At 34.1% G+C, this 19,911-nt stretch overlaps 1 protein-coding gene across 1 annotated transcript in view; it reads left to right on the top strand.

Moving 5' to 3' along the window:
* LOC150096439 (rab-like protein 3) overlaps nucleotides 1-10,236 on the top strand; it is a 145,720-nt gene extending 135,484 nt beyond the window's left edge. Inside the window, exons 6-7 of the mRNA XM_090409132.1 lie at nucleotides 589-660; nucleotides 9,693-10,236. Coding sequence (XP_090265258.1) covers nucleotides 589-660; nucleotides 9,693-9,797 — 177 coding nt within the window. The 3' untranslated portion in view covers nucleotides 9,798-10,236. The remainder of the gene's footprint in view (nucleotides 1-588; nucleotides 661-9,692) is intronic.
* Nucleotides 10,237-19,911: the final 9,675 nt, after the last annotated feature.

The raw sequence follows: 19,911 nt of genomic DNA, 5'->3' as shown, positions 1-19,911 counted from the left end.
TTATACAATAGAATTCTGGAAGTTATCTTGTCTTCAGTTTCTTGAAACTTCTGCGAGTTAAACTTTTGTACTGTTTTGTGTCTTTCTTGTTTCTTCAGTAAGATTCTGCATATATATTTAATTTTGACCACATAACCTGATTCATAACAAATTGTTTCTCTATATGATCTTACATCTATAATACTTGATGACTATCTTTTGTCTATAAGCACACAAAATTGAAGAGGCTTTCCATAAAACGGTGGGAGATGGGTGGAGAACAAGTGGTCATCCCTGAAAACTGTATAAGGAAGGTGTAAGCAAGGAAGTGAAAAGCAGTATCTTTGCTGTAGCTTCTAAATGACAACATTACTTTTGCTGTCTTGGGTTTACTGTACATTACTTACGTTTCCTCTGTCCAGCTTATCACCATATGATAGAGTACTCTATGATTCTGTGATGTAAATCATGCTTCTTCCTGAACATTTTAATGCCATTTTGATCCTTGTACGCGTGTCAAAGAAAGAACATTGAAAGTTTTTTGAATGTTCTTATAATAATTCCACTTGAGTTAATTGTTTTATTGTAGAGTTCTGTTTTATTTTTCAGGATTGTCATCAGGCTAAATCTTTTGCTCCAGGTTCTAGTAATGCTGTGAAACTGAGCCGATTTCTTGATAAAGTATGAATTATTATTTTGTATTTATTTGTTTTGTGCAGTATTATTTGACATTTTTAATCTGTGCGAGTTTTGATTGTTGTTTATATGAATATTAATACAGTCTCTGTCTCCAGTATACTTATTTCTTGGAACCAAGTAGTAAGCAAACAAGGTTTGCATGTGAAGTATCTTCACGATTGGCTACTTGTATACAGAGGTTAATGACCTCACATCAATTGCCTTTGTATCGCATAATGCAAAGCACACATCCTTTTGGACATGTATAGTGCTATGCATTATGGGAAGGGCCAACCCAGACTGGTTTCGACCTTTATTGAGGTACTGTTAAAGTGTGGGTACCCCCTCCAAAAACTCTCTGTTATCTATAAGTTTACTCTAAATTTCACTCAGTGACCCAAAGGGATCACTGCTAAGCTCAAAGTGGCTTCACTCATTGACAGGCAAAACTCCATTGCTGAGCAGATCTATTCTAGAACCCAGGAAGCATGCAAACCCAAAGACGAACATTATTAAAACATCTTTAGTGGGAGCCAGACTCAGAAGGGATACCAAGGTTAAAGTAATGCAGTATAATTTTTTTCCAATATAAAAGTAAAGAAAAGGTAACTGTATATATATATTTCATATATATATATATATATGAAATATATGGCTTCTGCATTACTTCAACCTTGGTATCCCTTCTGGATCTGGCTCCTTCTAATGAGACCTTAATAAAGGTCAAAACTGGTCTGGGTAGCGGCCCTTCCCATAATGCATAGCAATATATATACACCTAAAAGGATGTGAACGTGTGCTTTCCATTATGGAATACCAATGCAATTGATATGAAGTCATTAGTCTTTATATACAAATAGCTCAGTCATGAAGATACTTAATACACAAATGTTGTTTGCTTATACTTGAATGAAGGAACTAAGAATATAATTTCTTGGCATCTTTAATTTTTAGGAAGAGATAGATATTCAAAGAGATAGATATCCTAGAATAGCAGGAAAGATCTAAAAACATAAGGGATGAAATAGATGGTCCTTCAATTTAGGTAATGAAAAAAGAAAGAAAGAAAAATGGCTTTAAAAAATTAAAGAAAAATAAAGTATCAGATCCAGATTTAATTACAAATGAAATGCTAAAAAGTATGAAAAATTTGATAATCATCCTGATTACATAACATTTAGTTCAGTGCACAATGCCTTGAAACTATTTCTTAGAATAATATTGGACAGATGTCAGTTCTGACATCTGTTTAATAGAAGACAGTGAAACACTAATGGCACAATGCCAGGAGTCAGAATTGTTGGTAGGAAACCAGCAGTGAAACTCCTAGTGGACCGTAATAGTACATCCATCTTCTTCTTCTGATTCCTGGCCTGTTTCAATCTTATCCCAATGTTTCATCAGTCTGCCTCTGTTTCTTTGGTTTATAGTTCATCTTCCTGTATCTTTTATCATATGCCATTCATTCTAAATGCTCTTTCCATTTGGTTCTGTATTTTTCTATTGTTTCTGTTATTGGTGTTTGGTTCAGTTCTTTCAGTATGTCTTCATTTCTCTTTTTATCTAGTCTTGTGTTGCCTACTGTTCTTCATATATATATTTCATTTCTACTGATATCATTTGTTTTTCTTATTCTCCATGCTTCACTGCCTCATAATAATGTTGTTTTTGATAAAATATTATACATTAATCTGCTTTTCTTGTTAACTGTTGCTGGTCTTAATGTTTTTTTTATTATTGCTGTTAGTGGTACTATGCGGTAGATGGCGTTGGTGTAGTTGTAGTCAGTGGAGAGTTGTAGAGAAGGTGACCATCCTCAATGAGTCTTTGGACTCCTTGGAGGTGTCACTTAATTATAATAATAATAATAGTTATTATTATTATGTAACACCTCCAGGGAGTTCAAAGACTCATCGAGAGAGGGTACCTACTTTACAACTCTCCATCTCCACCACTGATCCACCAATTACAGTGAACTGCATCATCTACACCAATGCCATCCACCACCACTAGTATTTTCACAGACAATCACAAACATCCATGCTCACCACAGTATCATAACCCAGAGCCTTTTGGCTGGCGAGCAGATACACTAACCACTCGGCCAACCAGGCTGGCTTTGTTTTGCTGGTTTTGTTTATTATTCCATTTACTTTGGAGAATTTGTTAATTTTGTTAGAAATGTTTAAATCTTCATCTATCCCAAATAATTAAAATTGTTGACTTCTTTATTTTATTGTCTATTACTATTTTAGTTTGGATAGGTGTTTTCCTTTTGAATGCCATAATTTTATTTTATTTTCTTGAGAGAGAGAGAGAGATTGACATATTATTTTGTTTTATTATTAAATTTGGTTTATTGGTTTATATACAACTTTCTGTCATCATCATCATCATCATCAACATCAAATTCCTGCCATGTACCCTCAAGGGGTGTACAGGATATGATAGTACTTCATGAAAAAAATTACATCATTATTAATTTCCTATCTACAATTTTCCTCCAAATCAGTCTGTTACTTGTCAACACTCCAACATTATCAGATCTTATATTTCTATCGTCTAAAGCACTTTGTACTGTATCAATCCACCTATATCTTGGTCTTCCTCTGAGTCGTTTTGCTGCCAATCTGGCAGAGAACACTTGTTTTGCTAATCTTTCCTCGCCCATTCTGTTTAAGTGACCATACCACCTGAGATTAGCTCTGCTAACGCATTCCTGGATGCTGACAATGTCAAGTTCTTTCCTAATATCCTCGTTTTTAATATGATACTGACATTGATGCCATCTGTTCACGCCTATAATCTTTCTCAGGACTCTCATATCTGTGGTCTCTAGTCTTTGGTCAAGTGTTTTACTTCTGATCCAGCTCTCAGATCCATAAGTTAAAACTGATTTGAACACTGTCTTGTATACAGCTAATTTAGTGTTCCGACTAATTTCTCTCTTATTCCAAATGAATTTATTCAATTGACTTCCCACCATACCAGCTTTGCTGATTCTGTGGTCTTTTTCTATATTTAATTTACCATCTTCAGTAAAAATTGTGCCTAAATAGCTGAAATGTTTTACTTGTTCCACAGGTTCTCCATTCACAACACAGTTGACATTTTCAGTGATTCTGCCTATTTTCATTGTCTTTGTCTTTTAATTGCTGACCTTCATACCATATCTATTACAACAGCTATTCAATTTAGTCAGAGAATCTTGCAGACTTGTAGCGGATTTATTTAGAAGTATAACATCATCTGCATAAAGCAAAGAGCTGACATTAACATCTCCAATTTTGATATCTTTAATATCACTTTCCTTCATAATGTGATCCATATAGATAATGAATAACAGAGGGGATATTGTACATCCTTGTCTCACACCATATTTAACATTAAACCATCTTCCTATACTTCCTTCAATTCTAACTGCTGACTTACAACTCAAATAAAGACTAAGTATTGCTTGATATAATGCTCCATTGACACCATATAACTATAACGTATTGAATAGCTTCTCTCTTGGCACCTTGTCATATGCCTTTTCCAGATCGACAAAACTTAAATACAGATGTTTGTTATATTCCCATGCTTTCTCGACTATTTGTCGTAAAGTTAAGATCTGATCCTGACAGCCTCTATTTGGCCTGAATCCAGCTTGTTCTTCACCAAGCTTTTCTTCCACAATTCTTCTCAACCGTTTCTCAAGTATACTTGCATAGATCTTGCCAGGAACACTCAGTAGGAAAATACCTCTGTAATTCTCACATGCAGTTTTATTTCCCTTTTTATATATGGGTACTATGAGAGCTCTACTCCAATCATCGGGAATTCATCCCTCTGTCCAGGCTTTCTGAACTATGCAGTGCAGCCACTGTAAGACTCTTATACCACCATACTTAAGCATTTCTGGTCGAATATCATCTACTCCTGCTGCCTTTCCACATTTCAAGCCTTTGATGGCTTTTTCTACTTCAAGTATGGATATGTATTCCTGACTGCATGCCTGGTCAGAGTTTTTTACCACTGTGCTGTCATCACTGCTTGTTTCATTTAACAGTTTTTCAAAGTAATTACTCCATACTTCAAGGATATCTTTTTCTCCCGTTTTCATGTCACCTTTATTATCTCTAACCCCTTTTATAGCACTCTTTCCTCCATTCTTAAGCTTCTTCAACAACCTCCAGAATATTTTGCCACCTTCTTGATATTTATTTTCTATATTCTTGCCAAAGTCCTCCTATGACTTTTGTTTAGCTAGTTTTACACAATGTTTAGCATTCTTGCCTTTGTCTCTATATTCTCTAAGAGCACAAGCTGACTTATTTGACAGGAACTTTTGGTATGCTTTCTTCTTTTCCTTCACTTCCTCTTTAACTTCCTGTGTCCTCCAGGGAGGTCTGATTTTTTTATCTTTACAGACAACCTCACCACATGCCTCTCTCAGAATCAATCAATGTTTTCTTCAGAGTTTGCCATAGGTTTCCCATAGGTTATTTCATAATAACCTATGGGAAACAGTATAATTCGTTCCTCAAATTTCTTTTTTGACCCTTAATTTTTTTTATAAAAGAATTAAGGTATGTCTCAGAGCCTAGTTAAAGGAAAACCATGAAGCTGAAAGACAATAAAACATATTCAGAATATAAATTTTATTATTCTACTTCTTAAAAGAATTGAGCTAATGTAGTTTGGCGGGCATCTTGTTTCTTTTTTTCATACAACCGACGGTACGGCCCTATTGCCTCTTCTATTCTTCTGCAAATTTTACTGCTTCTCTTTTCATCATCGAATCTTTTTCCACATCCACTTTTTTGCTCACTAATTCTTTTATTCATGATTAAAGCTTGGGAAAATACTTTAAAATAAAAAAAAGTAAGGAAAACACACTCATATAACATTGCAAAGGAGGCACGAGACATGACCATCAAAGCGCTATGTAATTATAGTACGCCCACACTTTTGTACAGCTTCGCTTGTCTTGGTGCCAAGAATAGTCGATTCGTGCTGAAGGGAAGAAAGAAATGAAGGGCGTACAAATCAGTCGCCAACACGTGAAATCACGTGCTTCATAGATAAAATTTCCCAACTGTTATACAAGCAAAATAGTTACCAATTTAAAAACTGCAATGATCATAAAAGAGAAGTTATCCGACATGTAATAATAAACAGCTCATCCCAGAAGACGGATTGATTACCCTATTATCGGAATGGATTCTCCTTTTTGTGACATGCGCAGAAGTGTCGAAGGGTCTCGAATCTGTGGGAGTACTATAGTAGGCGACATAAATATTGGCAGTAAATTTTGGAACATAGTATACATAGTGTACATGGAAGTAGTGTAGTGTGTCATTAAAAATAACTTTGTAAAATGTTTTAAAAGGTAACTAAATTATTTCATTCTAGTGAGTGATTTTTTAAAATAGTTAGCCATAAAAATGTATAGATAGAAAATTTTTAAAATCTGTAACATTTATTTTTAAGATGTATATAGGTGCACTAATCAAATTTTAGAGGCACACTAATTGAATTTGGGTATCGAAAAAAAATGATGCAGTAATCGAGGGATTACTATATTCTGACCACCCCACCATATCTGGTGGACTCTCCTATCTGCTACCCATGGGACACACTCTCTAGAGGTTACAGAGTCCCCTGAAAACTTAAATTATAAATTATATATTTAGTTTAATCCTTTATCCAGGTGTAAGCAAACAAAGTTTGTGCCTGAAGTATCTTCAGTACTGGGGCAACTCGTGGCCAAAGTGGACTAAGTTCTCATCACTTTCCTTAGTATCTCCCATAATGCAAAGCACATCTCCTTGCGGACATGTATAATGCTATGCATTATGGGAAGGGTCACTACCCAGACCAGTTTCGACCTTTATTGAGGTCTCTTCAGTGGGAGCCAGACCCAGAGGTGATACCAAGGTTGAAGCAATGCAGAACTCATATTTCCATATGCCAGTTGCCAAAAGGTGTCACACCTTATTATTAAATTACTCTGGATTAGAGAAAGATATTGGAAGTTTTTTTTTCACTTGGTTAGACCATAAATTATATATTTAGTTTAATCCTTTAACACTTGGATAAAGGATTAAACTAAATATATAATTTATAGTCTAAAGTGAAAAAAACTTCAACAAAAGCCTTAAATTACAAACCATTAGGAAAAATAAAACCAGACGTCCTCTTGTTCTCCAGAAGTCATTGTTGAAGAGATTCAACAATGACTTCTAAGGCCAGAACAGGCCACTCTAGGTCTAAATCCTTGTCAATTATGAAAGGAATGTGGACATCCTTTGTACCCTAATTTCCTCATCTCTTGGGTGGAAGCTGGTGAAAAAAGCTGTTCCTTGCTCTGCTAGATCAAACACTTTTCATATCAAGATTCACTTCACCATCAGCAGCTGTTGTTCCTTACAAAATGTGACCAAAATAACATCTCTGTAAGACATCAATTTTTTTTTTTCCCCACAGTGAGAAAAGTTGTACAATAGCTGTCAGACTACCATAGATTCCTTTAATTTGCAAATAAAAGCATTACTACACTCTAGACATCAGGATAGACAATACTGCATTGATTCCAATAAATACACATGTGCCCTGGCAAAGCAGCATTTTCCATCCTGCAACTTCTCCTTATGCAGATTAGTTAAATATTCTATGACTCTTTCTACAAGCAGCTGTTTCAAATTTCTGCTCTTACAAAGAGGAATACTCTTTGAAAGAGCAGAAATTTTGAATCAGTCTATAGTTCTTCAGCTGTCTCCTCGGACAGCACAGTACTGATCAGATCCTGCCAGAATGTACCAACTACATTGCACAGCAGCATGCTCTAAAGCTTGCATTAAATTATATAAAATTGATATAAAGTTATTTATTGACATAAATTTTGAAAGCATTGGTGGGGCTTGTTTAATCAACTGATGCTCTAGCCATCATGATATTTCACCATTGCCTTTTGGTTTAAGCTAATACAGAATACAATTTAGTCAGCTTGTGGTTTAACAAATTGCCACTTATTCTCTTCATCTTCACCTGCTAATTAACAGGCTGCACCACAAGAAAATAAGGGTTGGATATGCAGTTAGAGATATTTAATTCTTTGTTCTTTAAAATTCCATGTGGAGGTTTCCTCACAGTTAGCTGGCTTTGATCCTTAAGTGGTCTCCCTATAATATTTTTAAATGTATCCCCCCAATTACTTGAAATACAGTAATATTACTTTTGAGATTTTTTTATGAAGGTGGTTCATAAATACTAGTTTTTGTTGAAAATTCTACCCACAAAAAAAAAAAAAAAAAAAAAGCCAACCTCATACAGAATTGTGAGATACAATATGGTCAAGTAAAGAGATTTAAACATCAACATGTAAGCAGATGACATAATTATGAAATTATATTTATGAAATTAACAGAATGACATATTAAGAAAAATGCGAGAGGTATACACTTTGGGAAACTTTAAAGCAGGTAGAAGAGATGAGAGATTCTGAAGTGATGATGGTGGACAAGGACCTGAAATTCAGAGGCCACATTGCACAAGTTGTGAAGATGTCACATCGGATAATGGCAATGATGCAGAGGACCATGACATGCAGGAATAAAGAGGTTACGATGCCATTGTTTGGATTATTCCATAATAATCTATAATCCAGATTATTGCACACAGATTTGGTCAGCAGGTTTTCATGATGACAAGGATATGTTAGAAAGGATCCAGAAATGATTCACAAAATTGGTCAGTGGTCTTTGGAATGTGGACTACAAAGACAGATTGAGAGAATATAATGAGTAAATGTAAATTGCAAAGCCTCGTGAATAGGAGGAAGGGAGAAGGAGATATGATTGAGACATAAGCTGGTCAGGGATTGTTATCAGGTTGATATGGAAGAGATATTTCATAGAATGAGAAGTGGGGGGGGGGGGTAGAACAAGAGAGCATTTCTGAAAACTGTATAAGGAGGGTGTGAGCATAGGAGTGAGGAGAAGGTTCTTTACATGGAGAGTGGTTGGTGAGTTGAATGCATTGCATGAGTGTTGTGAATGTAGACACATTGAATCATTTGAAGGCACTGTTGGATGAGTGTGTGATAGTGTGTATACCCAGAATGAGTCTCTCTCTCTCTGACTCCATGGAGATCAGATATTCATAATAATAAAATCTCTGGGATAAGGATGTTATTATTTTTCTTTATAAAATTTTAGATACATGTGTCCATATTTGATGATATTAATTTGCCAGGTGGAAAGGATTTAGAGGCACAAGACCAAAATGGTGACTGGTCCATGGAGTGCTTGTATGAGAATATTGTTTTGCAGAATTTAGTTGATATGATACAAACATTCAAGTTACTATGAGAATTTTATAGAGTAAATGCTAAAGAAAGTAGTCACTACGTTCAGAGTTTTACTGTGGAGAGTAGCAGGTTAGTGGAATGGGTTTCCAAAGGTATTCATAAGTGCTCTGTTGGTGAATGAGTTTAATGGGAATTGTGATTAGAGTTGTAGGTGGTGTGGGCCTTCCTGTGATGAATCTATGAATCCTGGAGAGATGTTTATGTAATAATATAATATAATAAATAAAAATCCTGCCATAGAGCCATATGACATTTGTTGGTTCTTTCTATTGCATTTTTGAATTGTTTCTAACAGTTACTTCATTGTGGTGCTGTGTCTTCTGTAACTTGTTTTGTGCACCAGAAATGCTGGTGTTAAAGCTGAGAAAATGTCAGCAGTTTATTTTGTTCTTATGTGATATGAGTCAGCATTTGTAAAAAGTTAATATGAATTTAAGTGTGGGAATGCAGCCCTACTTAAAAAACTTGACCAGGAATGAAACTAATAAAATGAATATGCCACTTTACTTTCTACATAATGCAACCATTGTTATTATTTTTATTTATTATTATTTATTATGTTACCACATTTTTTCCCCCTGTTTTCCATGCTGCAATTTTTGATGTCTTTGTAATTACTGAATTATTATTATTAACAAACTTCCATGGAGTAAGGACTTATGATATTTTATTTCTCTGTTAGGTGATTGAAAGTCGTTACTATAATCAGAATACTACTCATGTTTCATCACTGTTAGACAGGCGGCGAATTGGACCTCATCCAGCAAAACTGACACATGCTGATTGACAGAAAATGCTCTCAGCAAATAGTGTTCCTTATTATTAGTAGCAAATTCCTTTCTCTGAGTATTAATTGAAGATAACATTGTCATATTAGAAACAAATTTTTATTCCACTCTTTTTTTGTGATTCTTCTTATGTATAGAAAATATCAAATATCAAAGTGTGTGCAGTCAAATATTTTACATAATGTCTGATTTTAGTATGACATTAATTTCTATTAAACTTTGAAAATATATTTTCATTTAATTTTACAGTTTGTTAATTTTGTGCTGTATGAGTGTTATCATTATTCATTGTATATAGAAATCTGCTAATAAATCTGCGTATCTGTGAGATCCCTGTCTAAGATACATAAATAAATAATAATAGAATGAACAAAATGTGTGTGGCAGATATTTGTACTTATTTGATACTTGCAGAAATAAAGCTTTTTATTGAAAGCATGTTATGAGAATTCATTATTGAGACTTGTGAAAGTATTTTATGCATTTACAAATAGTAACACAAAGTTATTATTTATTTTAGAGAAGTCTGCCAAAACACTTTATTCAAAATTATGTGATCTAAAGGTCACTCACCTATGGTTGTAGTCACTGGCACAACAGAAGGAACTTTATTATGACATTTATTGTTAGTGTGAATATCTAAGAAAAAATCTCAGTAAATGCATGGCTATATTTTTTGTCTATAATCTCTGAACTAAGTTCAACAGAGAAAGAAAAGGTGATTAGAAAGAAGTCTTGTGCTTTTTTTTATTTTTATTATTATTACGGGTATCTCCATGGAGTCAGTAGACTCATCGCAGGAGACCCAAACTAGCAAAACAATATCTGTCATATCTCTTGTTAAATTCATTTACAGACGAAGAGTTCACAACTAAATCAGGCATTGAATTCCACTCGTTCACCCAAGGCAAAAAACCTTGTTCTGACACCCTTGTTAACCACACTCTTCTTTTCCAGGGATGACCTCTTGTTCTTCCATCACTATCACACAGCTGAAACATTTCCCATGCATTAATCCTATAAAAACCTTTCAGTAATTTAAATGTTTCTATCATATCCCCTCTTCTCTGCCTTTTTTTTTTTTTTTTTTTTGCCACAACATGGCTAGAAGAGTGCAATGTGCATTTTAATGAACAAGGCTTTCCTGCTGAATCACAGCCATGGGTGAGTGAAGTGAACTTTCTGTTAATTTAATGTTGAATTAAACCTTTTATTTTGACAAACTGCTCTGAATTAAAATAAACTTGTTAATATAATTCATGGGACTAAGTGCAGATTGTACTTTCCCTGGTATCAGTCTGTGCTTAAAAAGGGAGAGAGGGTCAATTTTACTAAGATTTATATTAATGTCATCATAACCTCCTTCACAGGTAATAACTGTCACAGAAATACTTGCAACTGTTAAATGGCTTACCGAGACCTATTTCACTGAACTGGTATATGTGATTTTTTTATACTTAATATTTTTGTTATGATGAAACAGGAGTCAAAAGCATACAAGAATCTTCTTATAGTGCCATCTTTTATTGAAGGTCATCTGAGCAGTTTTACGCTGCTCTTTCCTGTTAAACCAAGATATTCTTTTTCTTCCTCTAGCTCAGGAGTGTCAAACTCAAATTGGACTGCATGCCATTTGCTATAAAACTGTATCTCAAGTGGGCCACAAAAATTTTTGACTAAAAAAAACCTCTAATTAGAATCAAAGGGAAGTGAAACTATGAGTATAAATAAATTAGAAAATTAATAACAAAAATTTTATTTATTCTAAGCATTACAAGACATAAAATAATATTATGATTATGACAACTCAAAAAAAAAAATATAAAGAATATTTTATTATATTAATATTTACAAAAAATAGCATTTAATCCAAATTAAAACGAAATTAAATTTTATTTAAATAAATCAAATATTTATACATTCTAAAAAAAAAGTATGAACTCTCATTAATAACCATCACGAAAATTTACAGAGCATCCTGTTAGTTTGATCTGTGGGCTGTTTTGTTACCTTTCATACATGAGAATAATTGTTCACATAAATAGGTGCTTCCAAAATAACATAAAATATTTGCCGCAAACTTTTATTTCCGGATATTTTTTATCTAAATAACTATATTTTTGGTACACCAACTTTATATTCGAGTTTTATTCGAGTAAATACGGTATTTCTGTTTTATTATAAAAAGCAATCATCCTTTTTTAAAAATCTTTCCTTGAGGCGTCGGGGACCGCCCATAGATCGCCAGTTTGACACCCCTGCTCTAGCTCCTTTGCCATCAATTCTTCCTACCAAAATGGTTTGTAGAAGCTGATATTTGCCATTAATGTGGCTAAGATATGATGTTTTTCGTTTCTTGATTGTTTGTATTGGATCTTTAGCTTTGCAAATGGATTTTAAGATATCTTCCTTGGTTATTTTTTCTCCATACAAGAATAAGAGTTTATAAAGTTTGGGCAAGATCTTCTCTACTATACATTCCTATGAAAGGCAGCAGGGAAAAAAAAAAAAAAAACATGAGTTAAAAATAAATAGACTCAGTATTGGACAAAGTATACGAATACTGAAAGAAGTGGAGTGAATATATTGAGAAAATGGATAATTCAAGACTACCCAAAAAGACACTCAGATAGCACCCAGTTGGAGGACAGAAGAGACAATAGGAAAAGATGGAATGAGACCAGAATAGGTCATTGGGCCTAAATTCCTGAAAGGATAATGAAACAGGATATTTATGACTATGCATCTGCATAGTACTAAATATCCTGCTTCTTTTAAAATTAAAACAATCATCATCAAATTCCTGATATGTACCCCAGGGGGTATACAGGATATTATGATGTAAACTTTTCATGTAGTACTAACTTTTTGTGTACAATTTTATTCCAAATTAATCTCATATAATCATTATATGGATGTCTTCTCAGGTACAGGAATTAAATTTCTGTACACAGTGTATAAATAGGAAAGAATCAATTTCTATCACACACACATATATATATATATATATAGATAGATAGATTTATGTTTTATCAGATAATTATGATACTTGACACTGTCTTTGATGACTTTAACAACATTCTTCCAAATTGACATATTTGTTGGATCTCTGATTGTATCATCTCTTTTTGATCTAACTATATTAGCTGTTTTTGATTCAAATACTTGTTTTCCTAATCTTTCATTTCCTGTTTTTAATGATGTTCTTACATTATTTTGCTTTATACATTCTTTAAACATTCTGTCAAATACTTTCAGATATTTTCTATTATGTAAGTTTTATCTTTTATGTATATACAGTATATATGAAGGGGAACTGAAAAGTTCTGAAAAACACCTAGAACAAAAATGACATTAAAACAATTCTTATACATCCTCAAATGAAAGAACAAATGATTATAAATTAATGAAACATGGGAGGTTAAAGGGTTTTAATTATTATTATTTGACACCTCCAGGGAGTCGAAGACTCGCCGTCTCCACCATTCAACCTCATCCACCAATGCCATCTACTGTCCACCACCACCACTAGTAAGATATGCTCTTTTCTGTGGTTGCATCATTTCCTTTAATATCATTTTTGTTCTAGGTGTTTATCAGAACTTTTCCATCCTCCCCCTTCGTATATATATATATACTATATATGTAGAAAGTATTTTACCTTGGGTATAATAAATGTTAAAAATACCAAGCAATTTTAAACCTGGTTTTACTCCATTTCCCAAGTAAGCAAACAGACAATAAGTCAAGTTTGCGCCTGCAAATGATACAAGTCTAGCTGATCCTACAGGTAGTGCAAGACCAAGGCAACTCGTAGTAAAGGTGGCATAAGCTCTGATCACTAATCTTAATATTTACCCTTAATGCCAAAACACATCTCCAAGAAGGGGATGCATGATGTTTTGCATTAAAGGCAAGGGGCCACTACCCAGACCGGTTTCGACCTTTATTGAGGTCTCATCAGTGGGAGCTAGGCTAGAAATACCAAGATTTAGTAATACAGAGCTTATAAGTATTTTACCAGAACAAGTTGCCATAAGGTGTTTTAACCTTATTAAAAAAAAAAATAAGGTTAAAACACCTTATGGCAACTTGTTCTGGTAAAATACTTATAAGCTCTGTATTACTAAATCTTGGTAATACAAGCCTAGTCTAGCTCCCACTGATGAGACCTCAATAAAGGTCGAAACTGGTCTGGGTAGTGGCCCCTTGCCTTTAATACAAAACATCATGCATCCCCTTCTTGGAGATGTGTTTTGGCATTAAGGGTAAATATTAAGATTAGTGATCAGAGCTTATGCCACCTTTACCACGAGTTGCCTTGGTCTTGCACTACCTGTAGGATCAGCTAGACTTGCATCATTTGCAGGCGCAAACTTGACTTATTGTCTGTTTGCTTACTTGGGAAATGGAGTAAAACCAGTTTTAAAATTGCTTGGTATTTTTAACATATACTATATATATAATATATAAAGGATGAAACTGTACAACAATATGCTCATAAAGAAAAATACCTGAAAGCATTTGATAGAATGTTTCAAGAATGTATAAAGCAAAGTAATGTAAGACAGTATAGTCATTAAAAACCCATTAGACAACACATTCCTCCTTCACCTCAATAATCAGAACCATAGAATCTGATTTATTATGTAAAAAAAAAAAAAAGATTAACAACAGTCATGCCTTTGTACTAGTGGCATGCCCATTTCAGTTGGGTTGCTGTTGTGTTTCTCATGCAATTGCCACAAAATTCACATCAGTTTGACTGTATGATTGGACTTTTATCTATGAAAGTTTTAATAGTGCATCAGTGCTCATCTTAATTGATCCAATGCAATTAATTGTAGGATACTTTTCAATACTTTACTTTATCAGTTAACTGTAACCAAATCTTCATAAAGTGGGAGACAATGTGTTTTTTTTAAAAATATATTAGAAAACAATAAGGAAGGAGAATGCTATATTTGGTTGGTATATTTGAATTACTCAGGTGTAATTAAAAAGAGGAGGACAAGGCTTACTTCCTTCAACTACAATCATACAGCCCACGAGTTGTGGCAGAAAATGGTACGTTCAGTAGGTCGTCGACATTGTTTGCCATTGTAAATATGGGCAAAAAAAGTTATAAATTATTTATAGAAAATTATATATTTAAAGCATCTATATCGGTATCCTAAACATGTCAGGTCATGCTTCACGCACGCAAATCAGATGGAACTCAAAAACAGTGCCTCATGACAACGTTCAATTGCGTTCAATCACAGCCACTGATTTCTGGGTGCTATTGTCTGAGTGCACACCCTGCTTTGCCTTCTGGGTGGTTTAAAACCACTGGGACGCTAAGAATTTGACACGTTGTGCCACCTGTACATTTGTTCAATGGATTCAAAAGTGTCCTTGTTTGTGACCACACACCTGGGTTATTAATGCAAATGTGTTGTTTAATGGGTTGAAAAATGTCCTCTTCATGGAGCATTAATATATTATTATTATTACCTTGATGGACCTATGTTTTACTCAGAATTTCTCCATGAGTGGTCACAAAGATGCTTCCAACAATCTCGATTTTGAGCCTCTCTCTTCCATGTTAAACCCATAGGTTCACTAGTGGATCTTCCCATCTTGTAGGTGGTCATCCTGCTTTTCTCTTTATTCTTGGTTGCCAGTTGAGTATTCTATATGTCCATCTGTTATCCTTGAGTCTGGTTATGTGATGTGATCTGCCCATCTCATCTTGCTTTCATATACTGCAGTTACATCTTTTATGCCTGATTTCATTCTTAGTTCCTTGTTTCTAACATGTTCCATTTTGCTGATGTTCCATATCCTGCATTCTATTGCACACTGAGTTATTCTGAGAGTTTCTTCTTTTCTTGTCGTGTTCCATGTTTCTGATCTGTATGTGAGTGATGGAAGTATGTCACTATTAAATAGTTTTGCCTTCGCAGAGATGTCAAGATTTAGATCAATGTTTCTTTTAGTCTGTTGAATGATAGCCATGCAGCTTTCTTTCTTTTCGCTAGTTCTTCAGATAAATCATTATTCATTTTTATTGTTTGTCCTAAGAAATTGTAGGAGTCAACACTTGTTCTATAGGGATGTTATTAATACATAAGTGACTGTCACGTCTGTAGATATTTTTGATCCATTTTGTTTTTTCTAGATTCATTTCTAAGCCTATCTTACTGCTGTTTGTGTATACTTTTTCACCCATTTCTTCAAGGTCTTTTGGGTTGTGGGATATCAGTACTAGATCATCGACAAACATAAGCATTTGTAGTTTTTCACCATATGTGCTTATTCCTCCGTTTAGGTCTATTTTTTTCAGAATGTATTCTAAAATGCTGGTAAATAGATTTGGGGAGATCACATCGCCTTGGAAGATCCCTCTCTTTATATCCACATTTATAGGTTGATCAAATAGGGTTATCTGTGTGGTTTGATTTTTCTTAATATCTTTTATCATGTGGATGTAAGTAGGGTCCACATTTATTTTTAGGTAAGGCACTGATGACTGCATTGTGGTCTATGGTATCAAATGCTTTTTTAAAATTAATAAAGAGAAAACAGAGGGATTCGGTATTCTCTGCATTTTTCTGTTAGTTGTGAAATGACCTGGATATGATCTATCGTGGAGGAGCGTCTTCTAAATCCTGCCTGCTCTCTGCTGGAGTTGTCTTCGAGAGTGTTTTTGATTCTGTTCAGTATTACTCTGTTCATGATCTTATATATGTGAGCGAGTAGACAGGTTGGACGATAGTTTTCTTTGTCTTTCTTGTCCCCTTTTTTTAAATAGAAGTATGGTTTTTGAAGTTTTCCATTCCTCTGGAATCTTTCTTTCTTTGAAGTACCACGTGAATTTGGCAGCAAAGGCTTTGAAAATAATTGGTCCACCTTGTTGGATTTCTTCAGCCTTAACATGATCAAGTCCTGACGCTTTACCTTTACTCATTTTCTTAAGGGTATGTTCTATTTCTTCTGGAAGTACATCTGGTATATTGCTTGGTTTTGGAATGATAGAGAAGACTGCAAATTACATTTTCATGATGATTCTGATAATTGTCAAATAGTAAATCCTCTGAAAAGTATCAGCTGCAAGGATATAATAAATCAGATAGGAAAGGAAATGAAAGAAATAAGAACACAGGCCGGCAGATATTCAGATTCAGAGGAAACGGAGTTTTTTTATGTGACAGTCGGAGGAAAATTAATAGTATATTCCGAAAAAGGAATCGTGGAACTATGACGTTTCAAAGTGGAATAAGTATTGGTAAATAAAAGAAAATATTGCTTGTAGACGTTTTAAAATGAATATTCGAGGAAATGCTAATTGGAGATTAATAGTAGATTCCAAAAAAGGGAATCATAGAACTGTGAGTTTTTAAGTGGAAGAGTTAAGACTGTCAGTAAGCATTCGTGAATAAAAGAAGAAATTGCTATTTGCGTTCTAAAGGAATGTTCGAGGAAACGCTGATTAGGAAGTTTCAGTCTTAAGGACGCCGGATCTGATTATTATTTCTACTGGAAAGGAGACAGAATTGAGTCAGGAAGAATTAATGTGTGCTACATGAGTGATGAGAAAGGATCCTGTGAAAATGAAGAATAAAGTCATATATCTTCGGAAAAGGGCCTTGACAGAGAGAGAAACTGGCTATGAACATTTTGTCATTGGTTTAAGTTTATTTTTAAAAGGCCGTGAATCCAATTAATTCTGTAGTTATAGTTATGTAAAGTTGTTTGAAGTGTATTTATATATATATATATATATATTGTTTTTGTTTTATTAAATGTGTTTATTTTGTATTTTGGTCTTGAGACAGTGAATTTTTTGGATTCTGAAAGAAATAGTAAAAAAGAGGTCACCAATCGGAGTGAACCCTTGTTCATATAATATAATATATAGGTACACTCGGAATTAAAAAAAAAAATAATTGTTGAACAGAGATCATCTCTATAAACAGGATTAAATTAAATATAAAAATCCTATTATATAAACATTAATATATATTATGTTTAATTTTAAGAATCACACAAAGCCAGGAAACAATTAGGAGATTCTTCAACAGGAATAAATGCAAAAATCTAATATCAGTGATATTGCTATTCCTTTGGTGTGCACTGAACACCTAGCACACCTTGAATATACGCCCTTTGTACAGTTCTTTGTACATACCTTAACACAGCTTCCGAATGGTAATCTCCCTTTTACAGTATAAGAAAACCTACTCATACTGGCAGATGTATTCACATACTTTCTCATCATCCCCTCTACTAGCAGTATGGTATTATTAAAACTCTTACTAATAAAATTATCAACTTCTGTTCCTAAAATATAGCTAGTTCAGTGGAGCAATGCCCATTCAGGTGGATTTGGAATTTATAGATTGTTAGTTTTGAATACGTTTTGCCGAGAGATCTGTTGGGAAGTGAGAACGATGGAATCCATATAGGTAATCAACAAAAAGGAAAGCCACCAACAGAGAGAACTGGAAGAACATGGTGCTGCACCCTCTCATTGAGGAATTGAACAGGAGATAAGTGTTTTGCATGAATACCAATACCGTTTTACAGGATGAAGATGTGATGTGGACAACATGTGATTATGCTAGCATAAACTAGATTGGCTAGAAAGTCAACCCAAGAAGAAAAAATTGATCTTGGTTGTTGCATGGAATGTTTATTGAAATTGTGGGAAAGTGAAGCTCTTTTTTCCAGGAAATAACAGAATTATGTTTTGGTAACATAAAAAAAATGCAATAAATTATGATTGTTCCACTTGAGAATGGCTAGAATGTTGGAGTTTAATGACTCATGCGTCAGGATTTTCAATGGCGAAGGCCATAGAAAGACTTGAAGCTTGAGTCATTTGCAATTGCAAGATTTGGTTTTGTAAATGAAAAGTAATGGAGTGTACTATCATCATGCAGAGGTTTCTGTGGTTAAGAAGTTCCTATTTTATTTTCTATTTTAATCCTATTATTAAAATAGGCCTATTTTTTGCTTGGGATGGTGGTGTGAGGTAGCATGAAGGAATCTTCCTGTGTTTGTTGGCTTCCTATAAATGGAGAACGATAATAGAAAGCCAACAAACAGGAAGATTCCTTCATGCTACCTCACACCACCATCCCAAGCAAAAAATAGGCCTAATAAAAACTTTAAGGGATAAAGCATACAACATCCCCAGTACAGAAGAAAAACGGAAAGAAGATATACAATACTCAACACAGATCCTGCAACTGAATGGTTTCAAAACTAAGACAATTACGAAAATTCTCAATACAGCACCTACAAGAAACTTAAATAAACAAGACTTCAAGAACGCTGTCACCCTTCCTTATATCAAAAATGCAACAGATAAATTAGCCAAACTTCTCTAAAAGTACCAAAAAAAAAAAAAATGACTTTCCTGCCACTTTAAAAAATATCAAGATCTCTTCATCCTCCACATCAGCCAGTAAAAAAAAAAAACTAGGAGTTTATAATATTCACTGTTCCTGTGGGATCCGCTACGTAGGCCAGACGGAAGATTGGGAGAAATCCGCATGAGCGAAAAAAAAAAAAAAGAGAAAATAAGTCTGGCTTGGCATTTCACACCGCTTCTACTGGTCACGATGTACTCTTGGACAGAACAAATATGTCCTACATTGATAAAAACTTTCACAAGAAAATTCAAAGAGGCAGCAAATAGGATTAAAATTCCTACTCAATGCAACAAAAATCAAGGCTTGATTTTACATTAAGTTTGGTCAGCGTTTATTAAAAATTTACTCAGTTCAGACCTCGGACAGAGTGAAAGTGAACCACAGAACGCGACATCAAATAGCAGTGTTTCCAGCTAACACGTATTAAAGGTTGTATAGATATGTTATTCTGTTTTTAACGAACTATTTTTTTGATATTCATAATACCAATAAATGAACTTGTTTTTTTTTTCGTAATTTCTTATAGTTTGTGCTTTAAACTGTTAGTTAACTTTACCCCTGAAGATGCTAGTCTGATGACTAACGAAACTTGTCGGGTTTGTTTTTTAGCACTTGTTTAGTTTTAAAAAACAGTCTTTTTTTAATAAAAAATGTGGTCACAAAACCGGAATGATTCGATTGGAATGTACTG

Source organism: Typopeltis vanoorti, chromosome 19, assembly GCF_054136105.1.
Source record: "Typopeltis vanoorti isolate ZY-2024b chromosome 19, IOZ_Tvanoo_1.0, whole genome shotgun sequence".
Lineage (NCBI taxonomy): Eukaryota > Metazoa > Arthropoda > Arachnida > Uropygi > Thelyphonidae > Typopeltis > Typopeltis vanoorti.
The sequence above is the reverse complement of the archived record's forward strand: the minus strand, read 5'-3'. Positions and strand labels throughout refer to the sequence as shown.